The sequence below is a fragment of the Anomalospiza imberbis genome, chromosome 37 (assembly GCF_031753505.1).
Source record: "Anomalospiza imberbis isolate Cuckoo-Finch-1a 21T00152 chromosome 37, ASM3175350v1, whole genome shotgun sequence".
Lineage (NCBI taxonomy): Eukaryota > Metazoa > Chordata > Aves > Passeriformes > Viduidae > Anomalospiza > Anomalospiza imberbis.
Window position 1 is genome coordinate 1177915 of NC_089717.1, and position 27944 is coordinate 1205858.

The window sequence follows — 27944 nt, forward strand, 5'->3', positions numbered from 1 at the left end:
CGCTCTGTCCCTGCCCCCCGCAGCCGCACAGGGACAGAAAATGGAACCGAGGGTTCCTGCCTGGGGACAAGGAGCGGGAGAGATCCCTCAGCAAATCCGGCACGGGCACAACAGACCCGGCCCGGACACAGGGAGGGAATTTATTACCAACCAAATCACACCAGGACAAGCAGAGGGGAAAGAAATCTCTCCAACACCTTCCCCCACCCAACCGGGATCACCCAGAACGGGGTCACCGAGGCTCTGCCCAACGGGGCTCACTGGGGATCATCCAACGTGGATCCTCCCATGGGGGATGGAGCTGGAGCAGCGCACGAAGCTCTTCCTGCACTTGGGGCACTCACAGGGCCTCTCCCTGGTGTGGGAGTGCTGGTGAGTGACGATCTCTGAATTCCACCTGAAGCTCTTCTGACATTCCAAGCACTCATAGGGCCGTTCCCCAGTGTGGATCCTGTGGTGCTTGGTGAGGTCAGAGGTCCCACTGAAGCTCTCCCCACACTCCCCACCCTCACAGGGCCTCTCCCCAGTGTGGATGTTCTGGTGTTCCATCAGGGTGGAGCTCCAGCTGAAACCCTGCCCATATTCCAAGCACTTGTGGGGCTTCTCCCTGCCATGAGGCTTCTCCACCAGCTCCGAGCTCCAGCTGGATCTCTGGCCACGTTCCTGGCTCAGGGGAGCTCTTTCTTTCCTGCAGCTTCCTGGGCTGGGTTTGTAGCCCCTCCTCCTGCAGGATCTCCAGGGCTTTTCATCCTTCTCCATCCAGCCACACCCTGGGAATGACAAATCCTGCTTTGGGGAAAACCAAGGTAGGAGCACCTTGGAGTAGAGGCTCCTCACTGCCCAAATCCATCCCTAGAACTCAGCAGGAGTCTTGTGTTCATGGAAATCTCCACTATATCATGGTTCAGCCCAAAACAACTCTCCCAGTAGTTCCTGATCTCTGATCTCTCCACTTTTGGCATTCCAGAGGTTTCCTTTCCTTGGGATGATGGGGGTCCAATGGCTCCAGGGGCTCCCCCTTCTCCGGCCTCCTGCTTAGGGATGATCCAGGGGGTTTTGGGGATCCATGCAGTCCCTTCTGCCCTGACGATCTACTTTGAGGTCCCAGGGGTCTCAGGGGTCCCTCCTCTCCAGGCTCCCCCCCTTTCCAGCCAGCCGGGGGTCCCCCAGCTCCAGGATCATCCCTCTCTGCTCTCCCCACTCTGGGGGGTCCCAGGGGGTCCCCAGGACAATGTCCTCCCCCTGGTGGCCCTGGGCAATGGCCATGTGGACTCCCAAAGATCCCCCCAAGGGGCTCAGCTCTGGGGTCCTGCAAGATCCAAACCTACACACACACACAGAGAAAAAACCTCCCAGGGTTTATTTGGGCCTCCCAGATGATATTTGGGGCTCCATTCCACAATGTGCAAGCTCCAAACACACCCCAATAAAAAACCCTCTCAGGGACCCCCCGATAGATTTGGGACGAGCTCTCCCTTCCCTCCCACATGCAGGATGAGCTGGGGGCGATGGTCCCGGGGCCAAGGGTGCTGGGGCCACAGGGGGCACTGGAACCTCCTGTTTCTCCTCCTTTTCCTGCTCCTGCTCCTCCTCTTCCTGCTCCTCCTTTTCCTCTCTCCCTCCTCCTCCTCCTTCCTCATCCCACCACCTGCCCAGTTCCTGCCTTCTCTATATTTAGAGTGGAGAACCTTGCTTGTTTTTAGAACGAGAACAAAGATCCCAGAGGGAACACAGCTTGCTGGTTTTAGCCAGAAGTGTCAGTGACTAAAGGTCATGTTTGCTCTGCTTTGGTGCCGTCCTTGTTCCTCCTCAGTGTTCAGGCTGGGCTATGGGGTGTCCTTGTTTGCTGCATTTTCAGAGCTCCTCCTGGATCCTTTGGGCAACAGGCTGTGCCCTGGGAGGGCTCTTTGTGCTCCTTTGTGACACAGGAGAACCTTCCAGGCGGTTTCTGCGTGAGCTGCTGCTGTGATGTCACAGGAGCACTGCCATGTCCCCGAGGTGTTCCCGTTGCTGTGGCACACGGAGGCCTCAGTGTCCAGAGTGGCTCTGGGCACTGCTCGTTGCCGGAGGATCCTCCTGCCCGAGGCATTCTCAGCAGCCAGCCCAGCCCTGACGGGTGTCCTTCTGTGCTTGCAGGGCTACAGTCTGCAGACGTGTGCAGCGCAGCCAAAATGATCCAGCACGTGGCTGCTGCAGTTTGCACGCTGTACTCTGTGGCGTATGCGGGGTATTTTTTAACCCACTTGGCACGTAAGTCGAGGTTTTCCCTCGGTGCTGTGGCTTTGGGCTTGCTGTGTGCTTGCTGTTCTTCCTCTGGGCCTGAGCTGACTTTGTAACCAAATTGCCATGAAGACACCATTGCTTTGGGAGAGCTCCTGGCAGCAGCTGCAGCTGGAAAAGGGGGTGTCTGCAGCCAGCGGGGCGTGCACAGCATTTGCAATGAGCCCTGGGGGGTTCTGTTCCCTCAAGCGGGGAGTCGGTGGCAGCAGAGCCTGGAACTGCCTGTCCAGCCAAGAGCTGACCCAGCCCAGTATTTTGTGCTGTTCTCTTGCTGTGGGAAGGGACTGTGGCTCCTGGAGGGACGCTGTGAAAGCAAAATGCTCTCTCGGGGTTGCCTTGCTCTGGGGCATTTCCCACCACAGGCAGTTTTTTTCCTGACAGCATCTGGTTCATGTTCCCTCTCCCGTTGCAGGGCACCTCATGAGTGGATCCCGAGCAGCTCCTCCTTCGGTGAGTGGGAAAGGAACCTTTGGTGTTTGGAATTGTGCAGCAAGTTGTGAGCTCGGCATGTGGCAGCCGAGTGCCCGCCTGGGAGGCTGAAGGAAAGTTCCTGCCAGTGTCCTTGCAGCAGCAAAGGGATCCCTGGGAGTTTTCTCCTTTTCTGCTGAAGAGCTTTTGAAGAGCTGCAGGTCTGGTTTTGCAGGCAGAGCATTGCTTGCTGGCTCTAGCCATGGTGGAATATGGAATTCCCAAGAATAAGGGGCAATGTGGACTTTAGCCCATTGTTAGTTTGAACAGCTCTGAACCCAATTTCTGCTTAGTGCAGCTGGATGTGCAGCTGAGGGTAAATAAGGTGATAACTGAGACAGAACTTCCCGTCCCTCACGCTGCCGTCTGTCCACAGGGCACAAAAGCGGCACCAGCACCTCCTCTGGCTCCCTCTGCTTCCAAAGAGGAGGCCAAAGAGGAGGAAGGCAGCAGTGAGCTTCCCGCTGTTCCGGGGGACGATGGTCAACGTCCCTCAGTTCCGGGAGATGACAGTGAACTTCCCGCTGCTCTGGGAGACGAGGGCGAACATCCCGCGCTGTGGGAACACAACGGCGAGGCTCCTGCGGTGTGGGACAAGGACAGTGGACATCTCCCGGCGGGGGACGAAGACAGAGGATATGCTGTGGCTTGGGAAGAGGAGGTTGAACTTCTTCCAGCATGGGAAGCAGACAGTGAACGTCCCCTGGCTTGGAGAGATGATGGCGAACCTGCAGCGTTTTGGGAAGAGGACGGAGAAGCTCCCTGTGCTTGGGAAGAGGACACTGAACCTCCCTCGGCTGTGGGATCCTGGGCTGAACATTCTGACAGCAGCACAGCCCTGCAGCCAGAGGGGAGAGGGGAGTGGTGCCTGATGCAGCTGAGTACGTCTGCTCTGTTGCTGTGTGCCAGAGCAGGGTGCTGTGTGTGTGTCTCGGCATCAGCTGCACCCAGTGCTGCTCTGCAGCTGAATGTGCCAGGGTCATTTCTTGTCCTTCCCCAGCTGAGACCAAGGGGCTGACGGCCCCAGGGAGGGGGGCTGCATTCTGACCCCGCTGCAAGGCGGGGTCTCACTCTGGGAGGGAGCGTCTTCCACGTGGTTTCTTTCAGGGAACACCGTGAGCCTGGCGGAGCCTGCCGAGAAATACCTGGAAGTGGAGCAGATTGGCCAAGGGTAAGTGCACGGCAGTTACTTCTGCACAAGCAGGCCCAGGTGTTGTGCTGGTGCAGGATCAAGTGAGAAGTCAGGAGAGCTCCAAACACCTCCAGACACTGGGGCGCCATCCTGCTGTCCCTCAGTCCTGATCAGAATTGATACCTGTGCTCAGAAGGCACCGTCAAAGGCCCCTGAGGCTGGCAGTGTCCTGCCTGCAGCAAGGAGCAGGACCTGGAAGATCCTCTGTCCCTGGAACTGGATTGCCTAAAAGAGCCACTCACCATCTGGTGACTGTCAGAAAACAGTTCTCAAGGAGATTTCTTTCAAATATTTTGCTTCAAAAAATATCCTCCGGTCAGGATTATCAACCTAATGGTTTAGAAACAGAAACCAGAGCTGAACTAATAAGTGCTCTATTCTAGCACAGGTAGTAGAGCCCATACATTCAGTAACAGACACAGAGCTGATGCACTCTGGGGGAAAATGCATCACCTGCCTGATGGCAGGGCCCTTGTGGATCCTGCAGGTCTTAGGCAGGAAATGGGAAAGGATGGAATGCATTCTTTTCCAGTTCTTTAGACACCCATTGCTCACTTCAGGTTTTGAACTAAAGCAGTGCAGCGTGGACATTTGGGATTTGCTCCAGCCCAATTCCTTGGTGTTGGGTCTCAGTTTTCTCTGGCACACCTTGCATGGCAGAGGGCTGGTGGCTGCTGCGCTGTTGTTGGAAGGGTCGATGCCCCCAGGTGCTTGTGAACGCTGCAGGCAGCAGAGATCTCCTGTCTGGGCTGGCTTTCACTGCCAGGGCCTAAAGCACTCCTTCTTTCTTCTCTGCTGTTTTGTCTCCAGGGCTTTTGGAACCGTTTCTAAAGGACTCGACAGGGCCACTGGAGGAGAGGTCAGTGTCAACACGCCCAGCACGTCTGGCAGCTCTCCAGGGCTCTCCCCTCTGCTGGGAGCTGTGGCTGCAGCTTTGGGGGCCAGCAGAGCTTTCCTGCACAGGCTGCTCCTCTGCAGGCAGAGCCGTGTCAGCCTGCAGAGCACAGCTGGGACAGACTTGGTCCTTCTGAAGTGCCCAAAGGAATGCAAGGAGGGCAATGGATGTGTGTGTTTGCTTTGTTGTGCAACCCCAGCCAGAGCAGTTGCATCTGAAATCATGACCCAATCCCATAGAACTGCTAAAGGGTTCCCGGCTGTTTTGCTCTGTTTGCACAGAACCAGAATTACCCCCTGCTTGCAAAATGTGTTTGAACAATAATGAGAGTGTTGAGGCCATTTGAGAAGACTGTAGGTGCAGAGAATGTGGTTAGAGCTTGGAGGCTGACAGCTGAGGGGCCATTTCTGCAGAGCCTGCAAGGCCAAATGTCTCTGGCCATGTGTCCTGTAAGCAGCCCCCAGCGAGCAGAGCAATGGGCTGTGGGAATGGCACTTGCTGAGCTCTGGTGTCCCATCCCAAGGCAGTTGGGCACAGCCCGGCTCCGTTGCCCCAAAAAGACTCGCTCCGTGTTTGCTGCGGCCTCCTGCCACAGACTCCTCCAGTTAAAGGTCTGCAATGTCCCTTCAGGTGGCCATAAAGAAAATGAGTCTGAGAGGGCAGAACAGGGAACGAGCTGTGAATGAGCTCCTGCTCCTGAAGAACAAGAAGAACCCCAACATTGTCAGCTCTTTGGACAGGTGAGTGCCTCAGGCCTTATCCCGTGCCCGGGCCCTGCCTTAACCTTTCCTGGCATCCGTAGTCTGTAGCCTGATTTGAAAATGCCTGACCCAGCCGTATCTTCCCAAAACAACAGCCTGGCAGTTCGCTCCCTCCGTGTGCTTTTGTTGCTTTGGTTTGGTTTTCCCTTCAAGTTGACCCTGTTTTCTGTGTCTTACAACAAGTGCTGGTAAACCACAGCAGAAATTATTTCCCTTGGCTTCTTCTTCCCAGCCCTTTCCCATTGCTGCAGATGCCAGGAAGACCAGGTTCTTGTTCCCAGAAATGCCTCATTTGCCCATTTGTCACTGGCCTTGCCTGTTTCTGAAGGGACTTTCTGAAAGGTTTTCTGACCCCTTTTGTCCCAAGTGCTGCCCGGCCTCCTCCCCTGGATAACCCTGGGAGCTGTGTTGCCTTGTTCTGCAGGGAAGGGTGGAACTGCTGAGTTCAGAAGCTGAACCAGCTGGGGGCCAGTGTTGTGGTTCCACATTGATCTGGGCCTTTGCTAAACTGCATTTTTCACCTGCTTGCCATCTCAGGCCTCTCCTTTCTCACAGGGGTCTCCTCCTTTAGACTGTGCAGATCCCAAGGGCTGTGCAGCCTGGCAGGAATGTCTCTCCATTGGATTCTGTCCTCATTGACAAGTGACCTGGCAACAAAACTCCACTCCAGGCTTTTCCATGGGGGAATTGAGCACTGCACATTGGTCTCCATGCCACTGCTTTCTTCTTCCAGCTTCCTTGTCGATGGAGATCTCTGGCTGGTGATGGAATACATGGATGGAGGAACTTTGCAGGACGTTGTCAGACAGACACGCATGGCTGAAGGAGAGATGGCAGCTGTCAGTCGGGAGGTGAGGGATCCTGCCTGTGACTGCCATGCCTTAGACACGATGGTCCTTCCCAGCAGGGCGTGAGAGCAGGAGTGGCTCCATGCTCAGGGCTTTGTTTCTCTGTTGTTTTTATGAGCTGGAGAAGAAAGAGCCCCTGCAGTGAACGGCCTGCCAGCAGCACTGCACTTCTACTCTGTTCTTGCTCTCTTTCCTGCTGTTGTGGCACTCTCTGTCTGTTTTGGATTTGATGTGCTGTTCTCAGCTTCGCCTTGAACCGTTTGCCTGGAGCTTGTCTGCACTGCACTCCTGGCCTGTCACAGCAAAGTCGCTGCTGGCAGAATTCTAAACTGTCCTTTCTTGTGTGATATATTCCGGCCATTGGTTTTTACCCTCGTATTTCTTGTTCTCTCTCAGTGTCTGCAGGGCCTGCATTTCCTCCATTCGAACCGGGTGATCCACAGAGATCTGAAGAGCTCCAACATCCTTCTGGGCATGGACGGCTCTGTCAAGCTGGGTGGGTGTTCCTGGCCAGGCACGGCGCTCTCGGGGTGCGGCTGTGGGGCTGCTTCCCAGTGACGGCCAGAGCCCCACAAGGGCTGCTGGGGGCACTGCCCGGCCCCTGCTGCCAGCTGAGAGCGGCTGCCCCTGCAGAGAGCTCAGGAGAGGAGCAGGCTGTCAGGGGTGCCTTTGCTCTGGCAATGGCCCTCCCAGAGGGGCAGGAGTTGGAATCTAAAGCTGCAAGGGAATCAGTAACAGCAACTGCATGAAAGCTGAGGGTTTCTTTAAGGGTCCAGTTCAGTTCCATCTTTCCTTGGCTACAGCCCTGAGGACTTTTCCAGCTGACTTCACTGCTGCATTCTGAGACGGAGAGCGGGGAGTCTTTGTGCTTGGTTTCCTCATTCCAGCTGCCTTTGACAGTGTTTGTTTCTGTCCTCAGCTGATTTTGGCCTCAGTGCTCAGCTCAGCCCTGAGCAGGACCAGCGCAGCTCCATGGTGGGCACTGCTCACTGGATGGCCCCAGAAGTTGTCACCAGTTCTCCTTACGGCCCCAAGGTGGACATCTGGTCCTTTGGAATTGTGACCATCGAGATGGTGGAAGGAGAACCTCCTTACTTCAAGGAAACGAGGGCCATGGTAAGAGGCCAATTCTCCCGTGGTTGCAGAGGCCTGTGAGCACAGGGTGAGCCTGCACTGGGAGCAGCAGCTGGAGGTTTCTGCACATGGGGAAGGGAATTCCCAGAGGACTGGAGCCTCAACACAGACACATATTCTGCAGTCTCCAGACACAATTTGCTTTGGGATTTACGTTGTTTCAGTTCTTCTGGCTGTGAGGATGACCTGAAAATGTGAAGCAAGTGCACCAGCTCTTTACAATGGCTGTGGCAGCACCAGGGTTTGGGTTTTTTGGTTGGCATAGAAAAATGAGCTGTGAGCAGCATCTCTGCCAGGGAGGAAAGTGCCCCTGGAGCTGGGGCTGGGAAGCCGGGGTCGATGTGAGCACTTGTGGGTGGGAAGGAAGCTGGCAGAGCGCTGAGTTTGCTTTTCCTGCAGGCTCGCGCTCTGATCTGGCAGAACGGGACCCCGCAGCTGCAGGAGCCCAGGCGCCTGTCGGCTCTGCTGCGGGACTTCCTCGAGTGCAGCCTGGAGCCGGACGAGGAGCGGCGCTGGTCTGCCCAGGAGCTGCTGCAGGTGAATGCCAAGAGGCTGCAGGGGAAGCAGCAGCGCCAGGGAGGGGTTTTCTTGTGGGGCCCCCTCCGATGGTCTCCGGTCTCGCTGCTTTCCACACGCAAAGCAAGCAGAATCCTCACCTGGTTTGGCTTGGCAGGGGCCTTTCGAGGTCATCTGCACCTGGGGCCCCACAGCGAGCAGGGCCATCTTCAAGCAGCTCAGGTGGCTCAGAGCCCTGCCTGACCTGAGCTTGGATGTTCCCAGGGAGGAGGCACCTCCCACTTCTCTGGGCACCTTCTGTCAGTGCTTCCCCACTCTCCTATTAAAAAAATTCTGCCTCAGATCTCATCTGAGCCTGCTTCCCTCTCCTGAGTTTCAGACCATTTCCCTTTGTCCTGTTGCAACAGAGCCTGTGAGGAAGTTGACTCTGGAAAGCAACGGTTCATTTCTTTCTTTTTTCTCCTTTGGGCAGCACCCATTTTTATCATCAGCCAAGCCTCTCTCCAGCCTGACCCCTCTGATCACCGCAGCAAAGCAACTGAGGCAGCAGCGGAGGAGATGATGCACTGGAGGACAGCGTTTAGTTACAGTAGTTAGTTAGGACAACTAGTTAGTTATGGTAGTTAGCAGTGCCAGTTAGTTATGGTAGTTAGTGGTGCTAGTTGGTTAAGGTAGTTAGGACTGCCTGTTTGTTACGGCTCTTATGACAGCCTGTTTGGTATGGCAGTTTTTTGAATAAAAACTCTCTTAAACCTCAACTCCCTTGACGTGTCCCTTCCTTCTCCCTGTGTGACTCAGCTGCCCGGAGCAATATGAGGGGAGAGCGGGCCCAGCCTCGCCCAGAGCTGAGCCCCAGCAGAGCCCTGGCAGAGCCCAGAGCAGCCTCGGCATCTGCAGAGTCAGCCTGGAAGAAGGCGCTTGGAGCCTTCTCGGCTGCACCCGACTCTTGGTTACAAACTGTGTGTCAGGGCTCACCCCCAGATTGGGGTGACCCTGAAAGATGGAAAAGTCTCTTCTCCAGCCTGTGCCTTCAAAGAAAGACTCAATAGTCTTCAGTCCTCCTGTCTCAAGGTAGTTTTTGTGTGTTATCTAAAAGATTTTCTTCCTGAGCTGCTGCGGTCCGTTCAGCAGGTCAGACAAAGGCACACACTGACTCCCAGGGGGCTGGTGCCATCTTTTATATCATCCATGACGTGTTGAATGTTTGTGGTTTTACCCCAATGCCTATCACCTATATTGAATGGTGACTTTCTACTCTAAACCAATCTGTGAGTGCCAACATCACCATGATCATGGAGGTTAGGAAGGAGAAAGAAGGAGGACAGGGCACGCCCAAGTCCCTTCATCTTAGAACTTCTGATCCCCATGTACAAAACTCAGACCCCTCTGTACAAGGCCTAAACCCCCCCTGTACAGCACTCAGAAGTTCTGCCTTTCACTTTGTGACTACTTCTACAATAATATCTAAATTTGTGTGATTTCTTGTTCTTCCTGCAAGATTGGTAAATTGTTCCATGGGTCAGATTCAAAGCCACAGGAGTTTCCAGCTGCATGCCAGGGTCTCAAATGCTTCTGACCTGGGCCCGGAACATCCAAGAGTGTCCAAGGGACATTCTGTGTTCTGACAAGAACAGGATCATGAGAAGTCAACGAAGAGCCTTGAATACAGCTTTCTCCACGCCTCCCTCCTTCCAGCTGCACCTCCTCCCCCGGCAGTGCAGGAGACAGGGAATGGGGCCGTGCTCAGTTCATCCCCCGTGGCTTCTCCCTCTGCCCAGGGACAGGAGTCGTTCCCCTGCTGCAGCCTGCGGTCTCTCCCACCGGAGACTTCTCCAGGAACTTCTCCAACCGGAGTCCATCCCCTGGGGCACAGCCCCCCTCCAAGTGCTGCAGCGTGGGTCACTGTGCCACGGGGTCAGTCCTTCCAGGACAGGCTGCTCCAGCGGGGGCCCCTCTGTCCACGGGGTCACAGCCTCCTCTCAGGCATCCCCGTGCTCCAGCCTGGCTCCTCCAGGGGCTGCAGGGGGATCTCTGCATCCCCATGGATCTGCAGGGGGATCCCTGCAGCCCCATTGTTATCAATGAATCAGTCAATTTAATAATTAGAGGAATTTATTAAATCAAGTCAAATAAAAATTGGAAAAGCCACAAGTAAAACAGCGCCGAACCAGGCGATCGGAGCTGGTTTCAGGATATACAGCCCCGTACCTCTGGCAATTCACAAGGTACTGATTCCACAGGGTTTTATTTTTATTGCTTTCAGACGTAGTAGGATTCCTGAGGGCTCTTCCTGTTCCCTCTCATTGGTCTTGCCCCTTTCCACATATTAATGCATGTTCTTTTCTTGTGCAGAGTTTTTCCCGGAATACTCTGCTGAAGTCTCGTTAGATGGCAATCCTCTCGAATTTTTTGTTCTGGCTAAGAATATTCATCTTATCAGTTCAATGCCTATCTTCTAGATGGAATAATCCTTCAGAGTAACCATCCTTTGAGACAGGAATTAATCTTGTATATATTGTTTTTCCTGTCACTTGATTCTATTTTTACAAGATACTGTATTTTTTTTAGTCCTGAGCACGAATTTATTTTAAATTATATATTACACCCATGGATATGCAGGGAGACCTCTGCATCCCCATGGATCTGCAGGGGAATCTCTGCAGCCCTATGGATCTCTGCATCCAGCACCGCCGTTTTAGGAGGCACCAGGAATAGGCTGAGCTCTGCCTGAAGCTCTTCTCACATTCCCCACACCCTTCCCGGCACAGGGAGGGTTTTCCATCCTCACAGCTCCCCGGGCTGGGTTTGCAGCCCCTCCTCGTGTGGGATCTCTGGGGCTTTTCCTCCCCGTTGCATTCCTGCACCGTGGAGCCGGTCCAAATGGTCTTTTCCACGAGGTTCTGTGGCAGGGATTTGTTCTCCCTGGTCTCTGTCCGCAGCTCAGTGACTGGGGCAGGAAGGACAAGGAGAGTTAGGGACATGGAGAAGGGAATAGGAAAAGGCAGGAGAGGAAGGAAGAAGAAGGAACGAGGGAGGAAGGAAATGGGAAAAGACGTAGATGGATGAAGGAGAGAATGAGGAGAGGAAGCAGGGCAGAGAAGAAGCTGGGATTTGCCTCTGTGCCAGGGGGAAGGGGAAGGAGATCCCCTCAATCCATCCCTGGCAGGACGGCGTCAGCAGCGAGGTTGTCCTGCAGCCAGGGGCGATGCTGGGCTGGGAGATGGAGCAGGAGAGAGGGGCAAAGGGGCAGTGACTTCCTCCTCACCTGCCTGGCTGTCCCAGTCTGTAGCATCCTGGCACTACCAAGGCCCTTGGAGCGTCCGGCACTGATGAGCCCAAAGCTCACGGCGACTTTATAAAGCTGACAAAGTAGGCAGGATGGGTCTTTGTAGGATCTCCAGCAAACTGGTTTATTGGAACAGGAACAGGGCACAGAGCTGAACAGGCTCCAGGGACAAAGACAGGCTGCAAGCTGAGGGCACAGGGGGTTTTTATATGGGGTAGTGAGGGTGGAGCTGAGGGTCAGGGTCCAATGGATATGGGGGAAAATGGTGCAAAGGAGGGGTTAAGGGTCGGGTCAGCTAATAGGGAAACAGAGGCAGGGAAATGCAGTAAACTTGGGCCAGTGGAGGGACAGAGAGAGGAGAACATTCTAGGGACTAACCAAAATAGGTGACAGGGGTTGAACTGGGGTAATTAGGCCAACGGGCCAATGGGGTAACATAACTTTACAGAAATCAGCATGTGCCTGCAAAGATCTATGGGAGAAGCAAGCTTCTCCCCATAACCTTGAAATCTCTTCTTGTTTGGGACCAGTCCTCCGCAGCTGAGACTGAGATTCTGATGGTAGGCTCCTGGGCCTCCACAGCAGTGCATCTTCCTTTTCCTTGTTTTCACTGCAGCGTCATTCTCCTCCACCCAGATGAAATTGAGGATTGGCAATGGCTTGCAAGAAAGCAAGGGGTGAGTACCTTGGGTTTGGTGAGGAATGAGCCTCATGCTTTAGAATTTTTAAAATTTTAAGAAGGCATAAATAGAGACAAATCAATAACAGCTCTTGGTGCTTGGCGATGGCCAGAGGCACACTGGTTAGCCATAGCAACTCTTCTTATCTATTTTTTCCATTTTATTGTTCAAAAACATATTGATAAAGATTATACACATTGAAAGATTTCTTTGAACTCGTTTACTTGTTCCAGGAACTCTTGAAGTTGGTTTGACCCACAAGCCGCCTTTCTAGAGTACGTGCAGGAATCGTGGATTGTTGTTCTGAGGGTTGTGTGTCACTTCCTCACAACAGCCCCCTAATCCCTGGTTTCAGCTGAGTCTGCAGGCCCCAAGTTGGGCAACTCTCTGGGGGCTCCCCTGGCAGGGGAGACCGTCCTGGAGCAGTTCTGTGTCAGGAAGGAGAGACACATTGGACTTCTTTGGTCTTCAGCTTCTGTTTATTGTTACCTTATCAAAACTTCAGCACACTGTCTGCACCAGACTCTGCGTGCGGGAAAAACAGCACAAAAATGGCCAACAATCTCTTGTTACAAGGCATTTTGAGTCTAATCAAAAACTACGCTACCCAATTAAGTAGGGACACCTAAATTATTTTCCTTTCTAACCCAATAACTGAGCCCTAAAGACCCGGATTTTTCATGTGGATTTTTCTACCCAATTACAAGATACCAGCTAAAGGCAAGAAGAAAGAGGAAGAAGAAGGAAGAAGGGAACTCAAGACGACACCCTATATCCTCCATCTTGAACCCATCTATAACATACTAAAAATCCTAAAACCTAAATGTCTCACCCATGTGACATACTCCACTACTCTCTACAATCTCTACAATCTCTTTCACACTTTTGTGGTTTCTAGTTTACCTTGAGGCTTTGGAAGTTTTCTCGATGAGCGAGGATCAAAGTCAGTGCTCACCTGGGGGTCAGGACACCCCAGAGCAGACAGAGAAATATTCCCAGTGCCCTGGGTTTCCACATCAGCAGGCGACAGTTATTGACAGTCGAAGGGTCAGCGGCAGGGGTCCTCATCACACCCGTTCCTTAAATGTTATCTGGCCATGCAGACGGTTTTAGCTACTTCCACAAGTACTTTAAATCAACATTAGCTGTTTCACAAATATCTCTGAGTTATTCTTGTCAGTTAGCTACAAAAATAAAAGCATTAGTTATTATTTCACAACTGCAGCTACTTCTGCAAAAGTTAACATTCCAACGCACAACACGTAGCATCCACTTCAATACGTTGCAAAAGCCAAAACTATAATGTATGTTTTTCACACTGTCCACAAACTAAAATATCATCCATGAATGATGTTCTGAGGATTTGAGCGACACAGGGGCCAGGGCACTGGCCACAAAGAGCCGACAAATTGTACGACAGCAAAAGCAGTTAAAAGTGATTACAAACTGTAGTGTATCAAAATCAGCTCATCTTTCATGTTGTGATAAGGAATAAGTTGCAGAAGTCAAGACATAATAGCAAAAGCCACCAACTACATAGTTCTTTATAACAAACCCAGGGCAGGTTTTTCCCTTGCATGGAGCACTTGGGCCTTCCCCGGGCCCCTTCTGCCCTCTTGCAGAGCCGGTGGCATTTTCCACCACCCACAGTTTGTAACCAAGAGTCGGGTGCAGCCGAGAAGGCTCCAAGCGCCTCCTTCCAGGCTGACTCTGCAGATGCCGAGGCTGCTCTGGGCTCTGCCAGGGCTCTGCTGGGGCTCAGCTCTGGGCGAGGCTGGGCCCGCTCTCCCCTCACATTGCTCCGGGCAGCTGAGTCACACAGGGAGAAGGAAGGGACACGTCAAGGGAGTTGAGGTTTAAGAGAGTTTTTATTCAAAAAACTGCCATAACAAATAGGCTGTCATAAGAACCGTAACAAACAGGCTGTCATAACTACCTTAACCAACTAGCACTGCTAACTACCACAACTAACTAGCACTACTAACTACCATAACTAACTAGTTGTCCTAACTAACTACTGTAACTAAAATCTGTCCTCCAGTGCTTCAGCTCCTCTGCTGCTGCCTCAGTTGCTTTGCTGCGGTGATCAGAGGGGTCAGGCTGGAGAGAGGCTTGGCTGATGATAAAAATGGGTGCTGCCCAAAGGAGAAAAAAGAAAGAAATGAACCGTTACTTTCCAGAGTCAACTTCCTCACAGGCTCTGTTGCAACAGGACAAAGGGAAATGGTCTGAAACTCAGGAGGGGGAAGCAGGCTCAGATGAGATCTAAGGCAGAATTTTTTTAGCAGGAGAGTGGAGAAGCACTGACAGAAGGTGCCCAGAGATGTGGGAGGTGCCTCCTCCCTGGGAACATCCAAGCTCAGGTCAGGCAGGGCTCTGAGCCACCTGAGCTGCTTGAAGATGGCCCTGCTCGCTGTGGGGCCCAGGTGCAGATGACCTCGAAAGGCCCCTGCCAAGCCAAACCAGGCGAGGATTCTGCTTGCTTTGCGTGTGGAAAGCAGCGAGACCGGAGACCATCGGAGGGGGCCCCACAAGAAAACCCCTCCCTGGCGCTGCTGCTTCCCCTGCAGCCGCTTGGCATTCACCTGCAGCAGCTCCTGGGCAGACCAGCGCCGCTCCTCGTCCGGCTCCAGGCTGCACTCGAGGAAGTCCCGCAGCAGAGCCGACAGGCGCCTGGGCTCCTGCAGCTGCGGGGTCCCGTTCTGCCGGATCAGAGCGCGAGCCTGCAGGAAAAGCAAACTCAGCGCTCTGCCAGCTTCCTTCCCACCCACAAGTGCTCACATCGACCCCGGCTTCCCAGCCCCAGCTCCAGGGGCACTTTCCTCCCTGGCAGAGATGCTGCTCACAGCTCATTTTTCTATGCCAACCAAAAAACCCAAACCCTGGTGCTGCCACAGCCATTGTAAAGAGCTGGTGCACTTGCTTCACATTTTCAGGTCATCCTCACAGCCAGAAGAACTGAAACAACGTAAATCCCAAAGCAAATTGTGTCTGGAGACTGCAGAATATGTGTCTGTGTTGAGGCTCCAGTCCTCTGGGAATTTCCTTCCCCATGTGCAGAAACCTCCAGCTGCTGCTCCCAGTGCAGGGTCACCCTGTGCTCACAGGCCTCTGCAACCACGGGAGAATTGGCCTCTTACCATGGCCCTCGTTTCCCTGAAGTAAGGAGGTTCTCCTTCCACCATCTCGATGGTCACAATTCCAAAGGACCAGATGTCCACCTTGGGGCCGTAAGGAGAACTGGTGACAACTTCTGGGGCCATCCAGTGAGCAGTGCCCACCATGGAGCTGCGCTGGTCCTGCTCAGGGCTGAGCTGAGCGCTGAGGCCAAAATCAGCTGAGGACAGAAACAAACACTGTCAAAGGCAGCTGGAATGAGGAAACCAAGCACAAAGACTCCCCGCTCTCAGTCTGAGAATGCAGCAGTGAATTCAGCTGGAAAAATTGTCAAGGCTGCAGCCAAGGAAAGATGGAACTGAACTGGACCCTTAAAGAAACCCTCAGCTTTCGTGCAGTTGCTTTTACTGATTCACTTGGAGCTTTAGATTCCAACTCCTGTCCCCTCTGGGAGGACCATTCCCAGAGCAAAGGCACCCCTGACAGCCTGCTCCTCTCCTGAGCTCTCTGCAGGGGCAGCCGCTCTCAGCTGGCAGCAGGGGCCGGGCAGTGCCCCCAGCAGCCCTTGTGGGGCTCTGGCCGTCACTGGGAAGACTCCACAGCCGCACCCCGGGAGCGCCGTGCCTGGCCAGGAACACCCACCCAGCTTGACAGAGCCGTCCATTCCCAGAAGGATGTTGGAGCTCTTCAGATCTCTGTGGATCACCCGGTTCGAATGGAGGAAATGCAGGCCCTGCAGACACTGAGAGAGAACAAGAAATACGAGGGTAAAAACCAATGGCCGGAATATATCACACAAGAAAGGACAGTTTAGAATTCTGCCAGCAGCGACTTTGCTGTGACAGGCCAGGAGTGCAGTGCAGACAAGCTCCAGGCAAACGGTTCAAGGCAAAGCTGAGAACAGCACATCAAATCCAAAACAGACAGAGAGTGCCACAACAGCAGGAAAGAGAACAAGAACAGAGGAGAAGTGCAGTGCTGCTGGCAGGCCGTTCACTGCAGGGGCTCTTTCTTCTCCAGCTCATAAAAACAACAGAGAAACAAAGCCCTGAGCATGGAGCCACTCCTGCTCTCACACCCTGCTGGGAAGGACCATCGTGTCCAAGGCATGGCAGTCACAGGCAGGATCCCTCACCTCCCGACTGACAGCTGCCATCTCTCCTTCAGCCATGCGTGTCTGTCTGACAACGTCCTGCAAAGTTCCTCCATCCATGTATTCCATCACCAGCCAGAGATCTCCATCCACAAGGAAGCTGGAAGAGGAAAGCAGTGGCATGGAGACCAATGTGCAGTGCTCAATTCCCCCATGGAAAAGCCTGGAGTGGAGTTTTGTTGCCAGGTCACTTGTCAATGAGGACAGAATCCGATGGAGAGACATTCCTGCCAGGCTGCACAGCCCTTGGGATCTGCACAGTCTAAAGGAGGAGACCCCTGTGAGAAGGGAGAAGCCTGAGATGGCAAGCAGGTGAAAAATGCAGTTTAGCAAAGGCCCAGATCAATGTGGAACCACAACACTGGCCCCCAGCTGGTTCAGCTTCTGAACTCATCAGTTCCACCCTTCCCTGCAGAACAAGGCAACACAGCTCCCAGGGTTATCCAGGGGAGGAGGCCGGGCAGCACTTGGGACAAAAGGGGTCAGAAAACCATTCAGGAAGTCCCTTCAGAAACAGGCAAGGCCAGTGACAAATGGGCAAACGAGGCATTTCTGGGAACAAGAACCTGGTCTTCCTGGCATCTGCAGCAATGGGAAAGGGCTGGGAAGAAGAAGCCAAGGGAAATACTTTCTCCTGTGGTTGACCAGCACTTGTTGTAAGACACAGAAAACAGGGTCAGCTTGAAGGAAAAACCAAACCAAAGCAACAAAAGCACATGGAGGGAGCGAACTGCCAGGCTGCTGTTTTGGGAAGAATCTGCTGGGTCAGGCATTTTCAAAACAGGCTACAGACTACGGATGGCAGGAAAGGTTAAGGCAGGGCCCGGGCACGGGATAAGGCCTGGAGCACTCACCTGTCCAAGGAGCTGACAATGTTGGGGTTCTTCTTGTCCTTCAGGAGCAGGAGCTCATTCACAGCTCGTTCCCTGTTCTGCCCTCTCAGACTCATTTTCTTTATGGCCACCTGAAGGGACATTGCAGACCTTTCACTGGAGGAGTCTGTGGCAGGAGGCCGCAGCAAACACTGAGCGAGTCTTTTTGGAGCGACGGAGCCGGGCTGTGCCCAACTGCCTTGGGATGGGACACCAGAGCTCAGCAAGTGCCATTCCCACAGCCCATTGCTCTGCTCGCTGGGGGCTGCTTACAGGACACATGGCCAGAGACATTTGGCCTTGCAGGCTCTGCAGAAATGGCCCCTCAGCTGTCAGCCTCCAAGCTCTAACCACATTCTCTGCACCTACAGTCTTCTCAAATGGCCTCAACACTCTCATTATTGTTCAAACACATTTTGCAAGCAGGGGGTAATTCTGGTTCTGTGCAAACAGAGCAAAACAGATGGGAACCCTTTAGCAGTTCTATGGGATTGGGTCATGATTTCAGATGCAACTGCTCTGGTTGGGGTTGCACAACAAAGCAAACACACACATCCATTGCCCTCCTTGCATTCCTTTGGGCACTTCAGAAGGACCAAGTCTGTCCCAGCTGTGCTCTGCAGGCTGACACGGCTCTGCCTGCAGAGGAGCAGCCTGTGCAGGAAAGCTCTGCTGGCCCCCAAAGCTGCAGCCACAGCTCCCAGCAGAGGGGAGAGCCCTGGAGAGCTGCCAGATGTGCTGGGCGTGTTGACACTGACCTCTCCTCCAGTGGCCCTGTCGAGTCCTTTAGAAACGGTTCCAAAAGCCCTGGAGACAAAACAGCAGAGAAGAAAGAAACAGCGCTTTAGGCCCTGGCAGTGAAAGCCAGCCCAGACAGGAGATCTCTGCTGCCTGCAGCGTTCACAAACACCTGGGGGCATCGACCCTTCCAACAACAGCGCAGCAGCCACCAGCCCTCTGCCATGCAAGGTGTGCCAGAGAAAACTGAGACCCGACACCAAGGAATTGGGCTGGAGCAAATCCCAAATGTCCACGCTGCACTGCTTTAGTTCAAAACCTGAAGTGAGCAACGGGTGTCTAAAGAACTGGAAAAGAATGCATTCCATCCTTTCCCATTTCCTGCCTAAGACCTGCAGGATCCACAAGGGCCCTGCCATCAGGCAGGTGATGCATTTTCCCCCAGAGTGCATCAGCTCTGTGTCTGTTACTGAATGTATGGGCTCTACTACCTGTGCTAGAATAGAGCACTTATTAGTTCAGCTCTGGTTTCTGTTTCTAAACCATTAGGTTGTTAATCCTGACCCGAGGATATTTTTTGAAGCAAAATATTTGAAAGAAATCTCCTTGAGAACTGTTTTCTGACAGTCACCAGATGGTGAGTGGCTCTTTTAGGCAATCCAATTCCAGGGACAGAGGATCTTCCAGGTCCTGCTCCTTGCTGCAGGCAGGACACTGCCAGCCTCAGGGGCCTTTGACGGTGCCTTCTGAGCACAGGTATCAATTCTGATCAGGACTGAGGGACAGCAGGATGGTACCCCCGTGTCTGGAGGTGTTTGGAGCTCTCCTGATTTCTCGCTTGATCCTGCACCAGCACAACACCTGGGCCTGCTTGTGCAGAAGTAAATGCCGGGCACTTACCCTTGGCCAATCTGCTCCACTTCCAGGTATTTCTCGGCAGGCTCCGCCAGGCTCACGGTGTTCCCTGAAAGAAACCATGTGGAAGACGCTCCCTCCCAGAGTGAGACCCCCCCTTGCAGCAGAGCCAGAATGCAGCCCCCCTCCCTGGGGCCGTCAGCCCCTTGGTCTCAGCTGGGGAAGGACAAGAAATGACCCTGGCACATTCAGCTGCAGAGCAGCACTGGGTGCAGCTGATGCCGAGACACACACACAGCACCCTGCTCTGGCACACAGCAACAGAGCAGACGTACTCAGCTGCATCAGGCACCACTCCCCTCTCCCCTCTGGCTGCAGGGCTGTGCTGCTGTCAGAATGTTCAGCCCAGGATCCCACAGCCGAGGGAGGTTCAGTGTCCTCTTCCCAAGCACAGGGAGCTTCTCCGTCCTCTTCCCAAAACGCTGCAGGTTCACCATAATCTTTCGAAGCCCGAGGATGTTCACTGTCCGCTTCCCATGCTGGGAGAAGTTCACCCTCCTCTTCCCAAGACACAGGATGTCCTCTGTCCTCCTCGCACACCAGGAGATGTCCACTGTCCTTGTCCCACATCGCAGGAGCCTCGCTGTTGTGTTCCCACAGCGCGGGATGTTCGCCCTCGTCTCCCAGAGCAGCGGGAAGTTCACTGTCATCTCCCGGCAGTGAGGGACGTTCACCATCGTGCCCCGGAACAGCGGGAAGCTCACTGCTGCCTTCCTCCTCTTTGGCCTCCTCTTTGGAAGCAGAGGGAGCCGGAGGAGGTGCTGGTGCTGCTTTTGTGCCCTGTGGACAGACGGCAGCGTGAGGGACGGGAAGTTCTGTCTCAGTTATCACCTTATTTACCCTCAGCTGCACATCCAGCTGCACTAAGCAGAAATTGGGTTTGGAGCTGTTCAAACTAACAATGGGCTAAAGTCGACATTGCCCCTTATTCTTGGGAATTCCATATTCCACCATGGCTAAAGCCAGCAAGCAATGCTCTGCCTGCAAAACCAGACCTGCAGCTCTTCAAAAGCTCTTCAGCAGAAAAGGAGAAAACTCCCAGGGATCCCTTTGCTGCTGCAAGGACACTGGCAGGAACTTTCCTTCAGCCTCCCAGGCGGGCACTCGGCTGCCACATGCCGAGCTCACAACTTGCTGCACAATTCCAAACACCAAAGGTTCCTTTCCCACTCACCGAAGGAGGAGCTGCTCGGGATCCACTCATGAGGTGCCCTGCAACGGGAGAGGGAACATGAACCAGATGCTGTCAGGAAAAAAACTGCCTGTGGTGGGAAATGCCCCGGAGCAAGGCAACCCCGAGAGAGCATTTTGCTTTCACAGCGTCCCTCCAGGAGCCACAGTCCCTTCCCACAGCAAGAGAACAGCACAAAATACTGGGCTGGGTCAGCTCTTGGCTGGACAGGCAGTTCCAGGCTCTGCTGCCACCGACTCCCCGCTTGAGGGAACAGAACCCCCCAGGGCTCATTGCAAATGCTGTGCACGCCCCGCTGGCTGCAGACACCCCCTTTTCCAGCTGCAGCTGCTGCCAGGAGCTCTCCCAAAGCAATGGTGTCTTCATGGCAATTTGGTTACAAAGTCAGCTCAGGCCCAGAGGAAGAACAGCAAGCACACAGCAAGCCCAAAGCCACAGCACCGAGGGAAAACCTCGACTTACGTGCCAAGTGGGTTAAAAAATACCCCGCATACGCCACAGAGTACAGCGTGCAAACTGCAGCAGCCACGTGCTGGATCATTTTGGCTGCGCTGCACACGTCTGCAGACTGTAGCCCTGCAAGCACAGAAGGACACCCGTCAGGGCTGGGCTGGCTGCTGAGAATGCCTCGGGCAGGAGGATCCTCCGGCAACGAGCAGTGCCCAGAGCCACTCTGGACACTGAGGCCTCCGTGTGCCACAGCAACGGGAACACCTCGGGGACGTGGCAGTGCTCCTGTGACATCACAGCAGCAGCTCACGCAGAAACCGCCTGGAAGGTTCTCCTGTGTCACAAAGGAGCACAAAGAGCCCTCCCAGGGCACAGCCTGTTGCCCAAAGGATCCAGGAGGAGCTCTGAAAATGCAGCAAACAAGGACACCCCATAGCCCAGCCTGAACACTGAGGAGGAACAAGGACGGCACCAAAGCAGAGCAAACATGACCTTTAGTCACTGACACTTCTGGCTAAAACCAGCAAGCCGTGTTCCATCTGGGATCTTTGTTCTCGTTCTAAAAACAAGCAAGGTTCTCCACTCTAAATATAGAGAAGGCAGGAACTGGGCAGGAGGTGGGTTGAGGAAGGAGGAGGAGGAGGGAGAGGGGAAAAGGAGGAGCAGGAAGACGAGGAGCAGAGCAGGAAAAGGAGGAGAAACAGGAGGTTCCAGTGCCCCCTGTGGCCGCAGCACCCTTGGCCCCGGGACCATCGCCCCTAGCTCATCCTGCATGTGGGAGGGGAGGGGGAGCTCATCCCAAATCTATCGGGGGGTCCCTGAGAGGGTTTTTTTTTTTAATTGGGGTTTGTTTGGAGCTTGCAGATTGTGGAATTGAGCCCCAAATATCGTCTGGGAGGCCCAAATAAACCCTCTGAGGATTTTTTCTCTGTGTGTGTGTGTAGGTTTGGATCTTGCAGGACCCCAAAGCTGAGCCCCTTGGGGGGATCTTTGGGAGTCCACGTGGCCATTGCCCAGGGCCACCAGGGGGAGGACATTGGTCCTGGGGACCCCCGGGGGAGCAGAGAAGGGGCAACTCCTGGGACCCCCGGAGTGGGGGGAGCAGAGAGGGGCGATCCTGGAGCTGGGGGAACCCCGGCTGGCTGGAAAGGGGGGGAGCCTGGAGAGGAGGGACCCCTGGGACCCCTGGGACCTCAAAGTAGAGCATCAGGGCAGAAGGGACCCCATGGACCCCCAAAAGCCCCTGGATCATCCCTAACCAGGAGGCCAGAGAAGGGGGAGCCCCTGGAGCCATTGGACCCCCATCATCCCAAGGAAAGGAAACCTCTGGAACGCCAAAAGTGGAGAGATCAGAGATCGGGAAGTCCTGGGAGAGTTGTTTTGGGCTGAACCTTGATATAGTGGAGATTTCCATGGACACAATACTCCTGCTGAGGTCTAGGGATGGACTTGGGCAGTGAGGAGCCTCTACTCCAAGGTGCTCCCACCTTGGTTTTCACCAAAGCAGGATTTGTCATTCCCAGGGTGTGGCTGGATGGAGAAGGAGGAAAAGCCCCGGAGATCCTGCAGGAGGAGGGGCTGCAAACCCAGCCCAGGGAGCTGTGGGGAGGAAAGAGCTCCCCTGAGCCAGGAACATGGCCCGGAGATCCGTCTGGAGCTCGGAGCTGGTGGAGAAGCCTCATGGCAGGGAGAAGCCCCACAAGTGCTTGGAATGTGGGCAGGGTTTCAGCTGGAGCTCCACCCTGATGGAACACCAGAACACCCACACTGGGGAGAGGCCCTGTGAGTGTGGGGAGTGTGAGGAGAGCTTCAGTGGGACCTCTGACCTCACCAAGCACCACAGGATCCACACTGGGGAACGGCCCTATGAGTGCTTGGAATGTCAGAAGAGCTTCAGGTGGAATTCAGAGATCGTCACTCACCAGCACTTCCACACCAGGGAGAGGCCCTGTGAGTGCCCCGAGTGCAGGAAGAGCTTCGTGTGCTGCTCCAGCTCCATCCCCCATGGGAGGATCCACGTTGGATGATCCCCAGTGAGCCCCGTTGGGCAGAGCCCCGCTGACCCCGCTCTGGGTGATCCCGGTTGGGTGTGGGGAAGGTGTTGGAGAGATTTCTTTCCCCTCTGCTTGTCCTGGTGTGATTTGGTTGGTAATAAATTCCCTCCCTGTGTCCGGGCCGGGTCTGTTGTGCCCGTGCCGGATTTGCTGAGGGATCTCTCCCGCTCCTTGTCCCCAGGCAGGAACCCTCGGTTCCATTTTCTGTCCCTGTGCGGCTGCGGGGGGCAGGGACAGAGCGGCTCTGGGGGGTGCCTGGCATGGGGCCAGCGTCACCCCTCGCCACGGGCACCCCTGAGACCCCGCGCAGCCGGGCACACATTTCTGGGCACAGCTGAGCTCCCAGCTGCGCAGCGCCCCAAGGCTCCCCGTGCCTGGAAAAGCCCCAGCCGGGGCTGCAGCGTCCCGGAACCGCTCAGCCAATCCAAACGCAGCCAAAACGCGCTGCAGCCAATGGGAGCGCGAGGAGTTGAGGAGTCATCGGTTGTGCGGCAGAGCCTCGGCAATCGGTGCCCAAAAGTGCTCGGAGCCAATGAGAGCGCGCGGCGCTGCTGAGCCCGCGCTGCTCCGGACTGGTGCTGCCAGCGCAGCGCGGCCGCTCTGGGGCTGGTGCTCCCTGGGCGGCGCTGGCCATGGGGCGAGTGGCGGCAGCTGGGGCCGTACTGGTGGCACTGGTGGTGCTGGGAGCCCCCCCGGCTGCGGGCGCGGAGCTCTCGGGAGAGCGGGGGGGGCGGGAGGCGGTGGGACAGGGGGGAGAATGGGGAAAAGGGGGCGGTGGGAGCCCGAAATTGCAGGGGCAGGAGGAGGAGGGGACCCCGAAAGGAAGAGCGGGAGGGGCTGAGGATTGGGGGCAGGTGAGGAAGGGTCGGGAGAGGGTGGGAAAGTAGGGAAAATGGGAGGTTAGGACCCCAAAACTGAGCGGGAGGGGGGGCTGGGGATTGTTAGAAAAGGGTGGAAAAGGGTGGGAAAGAGGAGAATGGGATCCTAAAAGTGAGTGGGGAAGAGGTTGGAGGTAGAAGGGGAGAGGATGTGGAAGGGCAAATGGGGGAAGGGTGGAAAAGAGGAAGTGGCAGCTCGGGCAGGAGGGATCCATGGGTGCCCTGGGCCACGGGCGGTGTGGAGTGGGGATCCGGGATGGATCCCGGAGCTCTGGGCGTGCTGGGGGGGCACCCCCGGACCTGTGTCCTGCACACACAGGGGTGTTCCAGTACGTGGGAAAGTCCGAGTGTCACTTCATGAACGGCACGGAGAAGGTGAGGTACCTGAGCAGGTTCATCTACAATCGGGAGCAGTACGCGATGTTCGACTGCGACGTGGGGCACTTTTTGGGGTTCACCCCCTATGGGGAGACAGCAGCCAGGTATTGGAACAGCGACGCAGACGTTATGCAGCAAAAAAGGGCTGCGGCGGACTGGCTGTGCCGGTACAACCACGAGTATCTCAGCCCGTTCCTCACGGAGCGCCGAGGTGAGCGCGGGGCAGAGCGTGTCCCCTCGGGCCCTGCCCTGCCAATGACCCTGGAGCCCCTCAAATCCTCCCTGGGATCGGCCCAGAGCCCTCAGCCCTCCTTGTGCCCATCCCCGAGACCTTGTGTCCCTGCCACTGACCCCCGTGGCTCTCCCAGTCCATCCCAGTCTCTCCCAGTGCCTCCCGGCTGTCCATCTCAGCCTAGCGTGGTGCTGCCGCCTCTCAGCCAATCAGAGCGCGTGTCTCTGATGACTCATCAGTTGCCAGGCAGACCCGCAGCGCCGAGTGCCCCGCACTGGACTCGGCCTCCCAGTCCCTCCCAGTCCATTCCCAGTTCCTCCCAGTGCCGCCCCAGTCCCTCCCAGTCCATTCCCAGTTCATTCCCAGTTCACTCCTAGACCTCCATCCTCCCTCCCAGTGCCCCCCCAGTCCATTCCCAGTCCCTCCCAAGGCCACCCCATCCCTCCCCTCTCTCTCCCAGTTCCCCCCAGCTGATCCCAGTCTGTCCCCGCTCTCTCCCAGTGTCCCCAAGCGTGCCCATCTCGCTGGTGCCCTCGAGCTCCCAGCCCGGGTCTGCTCCGTGATGGATTTGTAGCCTGCCCACACCCAGCTGAGGTGGTTCCAGGGCCAGCAGGAGCTCTCTGTGGTGGCCACCGACATGGTCCCCAACAAGGACTGGACCTACCAGCTCCTGGTGCTGTTGGAAACACCCCCCTGGCGCGGGCTCACCTGCAGCTGCCAAGTGGAGCACGTCAGCCTGGAGCACCCCCTGAGCTGGCACTGGGGCACAGGGGAGGAATTGGGGGCGCTGGGAGAGCCACTGGGATGTGCTGGGAGCAACTGGGGGGGAGTTGGAGACAGCCTGGTTTGAGCTGGGATAGGGGCTCAGGGGAGTGGAAAGGCTGAGAAGGGGTTTGAAGGATGCTGGGGAGGGTGGGATGGGGTTCTGGGGGTCCTGGTGGACACTGGGAGGGAGTTTGGGGGTGCTGGGTGTGACTGGGAGGGATTGGAGTGAGCCTGGAGGAGCTGGAAGGAGATTGGGGATGGAAAAGCAGAGCTTGGGATGAGGTTGGTTGTGCTGGGAAGAGACTGAGAGGGGTCTGTGTGAGTCCTGGTGGGGCTGGGAAGGGACTGGGAGAGGGTTTGGGGGTCCTGGGGCTGTAGGGGAAAACTGGAAGGGGGCTGTGGGATCCTGACAGGAATGGGAGAGGCTTTGGTGTGTCTAGGGGAGACCGGGAAGGGTTTGGGGGGAGATTTCAGGGGGTCCTGGGTGGGATGGGAGTGACCGGGAGGGTACTTGGAGGGGCTTGGGGTGTCTCTGAGAGGTTTTGGGGGGTCCTTACTCCTGCAGGCCCCCCAGAGATGCCACTGGATGCCACCCGCAGCAAGATGCTGGCAGGGATCAGGAGCTCTGAGTTTGGCTTCGTCTTCCTGGCACTGGGCCTCAGCTTCTAGGAGCTTGTGTGCTCCTTCCCTGGGGCCACCAGCCCGGTGTCACCCCCTTTTCTCTGCACACAGAGCTCCTGAGCCGCCGCCAGCCGCATCCCGTCCCCGGACCCCCCGCTCCATCCCCACGCTGATTTTGGGGGGGTCGTGTGTCCCCCCAACCCTGCTGTCTCTCTGCCCCTGCCCGCCTGCTCCCAGTGTTCCCTGTAAAGCTTCCCAGTTAAACCCAGCCCAGGTTATGGGGGGCAGTGGGGAGGGACTTGGGGGGACCCCACGCAGGGGCCGGGACTGGGCAGGGAGGGTGGGGTCCAGGTGGGGAACACTGGGTGCTGCGGGTCTGCCCGGCAACTGGTGAGTCATCAGCCCCGCTCGCTCTGATTGGCTGACTCTTGTCCATCGCGTTCTCTCATTGGCTGAGGAGAGGCCCGGGACTGGAGAGAAGCAACGGCAGAGATCCCGCCCCGAGCACCGGCACGGGGACAACAGACCCAGCCTGGGCACACGGAGGGAATTTATTACCAACCAAACACAGCAGCACAAGCAGAAGGGAAAGAAATCCCTCCAACACCTTCCCCCCACCCAACGGGGATCACCCACAACAGGGCTTATCCACGATGGAGAGACGGGGACAGCTGAGTTTAGACCAGAAGCCAATTTCATTGAGGGTACCAGGTGTTTATACAGGGTTTTACTTGTGTGGTGCTCAGATAGGGCTCGATGTTTGCTAACAATTTCCCATTGGTTACACATTCTTCATGACATCACGGCACCTGGGAACATTATCTTATCACAAAGTCTCACAACAGGTTGCTTGGTCACTTCTTGCCCAGGGAGACTTAAACTGTGTCTGTGTCTCCCACAGTTGCTGCTCAGTCAGGCCTCAGATATCGGCCCCTTTATCAGCTCCATTGTTTTCCTCTCTGTTTTATTCCCCATTCGGGGGCACCAGGGCTCTGCCCAACGGGGGTCACTGGGGATCATCCAGCCCGGATCCTCCCATGGGGGATGGAGCTGGAGCAGCCCACAAAGCTCTTCCCTCACTCTCTTCCCTCACTCCAAGCTCTTCCCTCACTCCAAGCTCTTCCCTCACTCTCTTCCCTCACTGCAAGCTCTTCCCTCACTCTCTTCCCTCACTCGAAGCTCTTCTTTCACTTGGGGCACTCGCTGGGTGAATTGAGGTGGAAAATGAAAACCTTACAATTCCGATAGATTTGTAAGATTTGGTACGTATTTCAGCGCCGCGCGCACGCCAGGCTTTTCCCTTCACTGGCCATGCGTGTACCTGAAAACTCCGGATTCTTTTTTATTACTCTAGCTAATTTACATATTCATAGAATTTCACAATAGGTTCATGCATATTCATTCTTCTGATTTTGCCTTACACTTACAGCTAGTTACACTTGTACTCACTTTTTGTCAGAAAGTACAGAGAGAACTCCTGGGTCACTCTGCGATGTCTGTTTCAAGGTTGGAGGAGTCTTTCTTATCTCTTTAGCATACAAATTTGCATTCTTTCTCTTTAGCTGGGGCAGTTTTGCTTGTGCTCCAGTTACTAGACTAAACAGCATATTTTACTTATGTTTGCAAGCACAAAGAGGAACATTTTACCTAAATCCAAAGGGATTTCTAGCCTGTTAAATTTTTACACTATCTCAGGGCTTCCCTTACTGGTGCCACCGTTGGTGTCTGGTCAAGTTTGAGCTCTGTGAGAAGCTCTTCCCACACTCCCCACACTCGTAGGGCCTCTCCCCGGTGTGGATGCGCCGGTGCAAGGTGAGACTGGAGTTGCGGTTAAAGCCCTTGCCGCAGTCAGGGCAGCGGAAGGGCCTCTCATCTGTGTGAATCCGCTCATGTTTGAGGAGAGTGGAGCTGGTGTGAAACCTCTTCCCACACTGGGGACACTCGTAGGGCCTCTCCCCAGTGTGGATGTGCTGGTGTCTTCTCAGCATATGGCTATGGCCAAAGCTCTTCCCACACTCCCCACACTCGTAGGGCCGTTTCCCAGTGTGGATCACCTGGTGCTGGATCAGGTTGGAGCTCCGGCTGAAACCCTTCCCACACTCCCCACACTCGTAGGGCCGTTCCCCAGTGTGGATCCTCTGGTGCTCGATCAGTTTGGAGCTGTGGCTGAATCCCTGCCCACATTCCAAGCACTCATACGGCCATTCCCCAGTGTGGATCCTCTGGTGATGGATCAGGTGGGAGCTCTGGCTGAAACCCTTCCCACACTCCCCACACTCGTAGGGCCGTTCCCCAGTGTGGATCCTCTGGTGCCGGAGCAGGGTGGAGCTGAAGCTGAAACCCTGCCCACATTCCAAGCACTTGTGAGGTTTCTCCCTGCCATGAGCCATCTCCACCAACTCCGAGCCCCGGCTGGATCTCTGGCTGCCTTCCTGGCTCAGGGGGGCTCTTTCCTCCCAGCAGCTCCTTGGGCTGGGGTTGCAGCCCCTCCTCCTGCAGGATCTCCGGGGCTTTTCCTC

General features: G+C 55.4%; 1 protein-coding gene and 1 long non-coding RNA gene across 2 annotated transcripts; both read right to left on the reverse strand.

The window, feature by feature from the left end:
- Positions 1-226: 226 nt before the first annotated feature.
- On the reverse strand, positions 227-27944 carry LOC137464143 (zinc finger protein 436-like). Its single transcript, XM_068175470.1, has 3 exons — positions 27133-27944; positions 25517-25519; positions 227-607 (listed from the first exon to the last, which is right to left on the reverse strand). Exons 1-3 carry the CDS (start codon positions 27813-27815, stop codon positions 268-270), a joined length of 1026 nt encoding a protein of 341 aa, XP_068031571.1. The 5' UTR covers positions 27816-27944; the 3' UTR covers positions 227-267.
- On the reverse strand, positions 17204-19274 carry LOC137464157 (uncharacterized). The gene is made up of 4 exons (XR_010994073.1): positions 19131-19274; positions 18841-18904; positions 17961-18009; positions 17204-17294 (listed from the first exon to the last, which is right to left on the reverse strand). It is a non-coding gene; the product is annotated as an uncharacterized lncRNA (long non-coding RNA).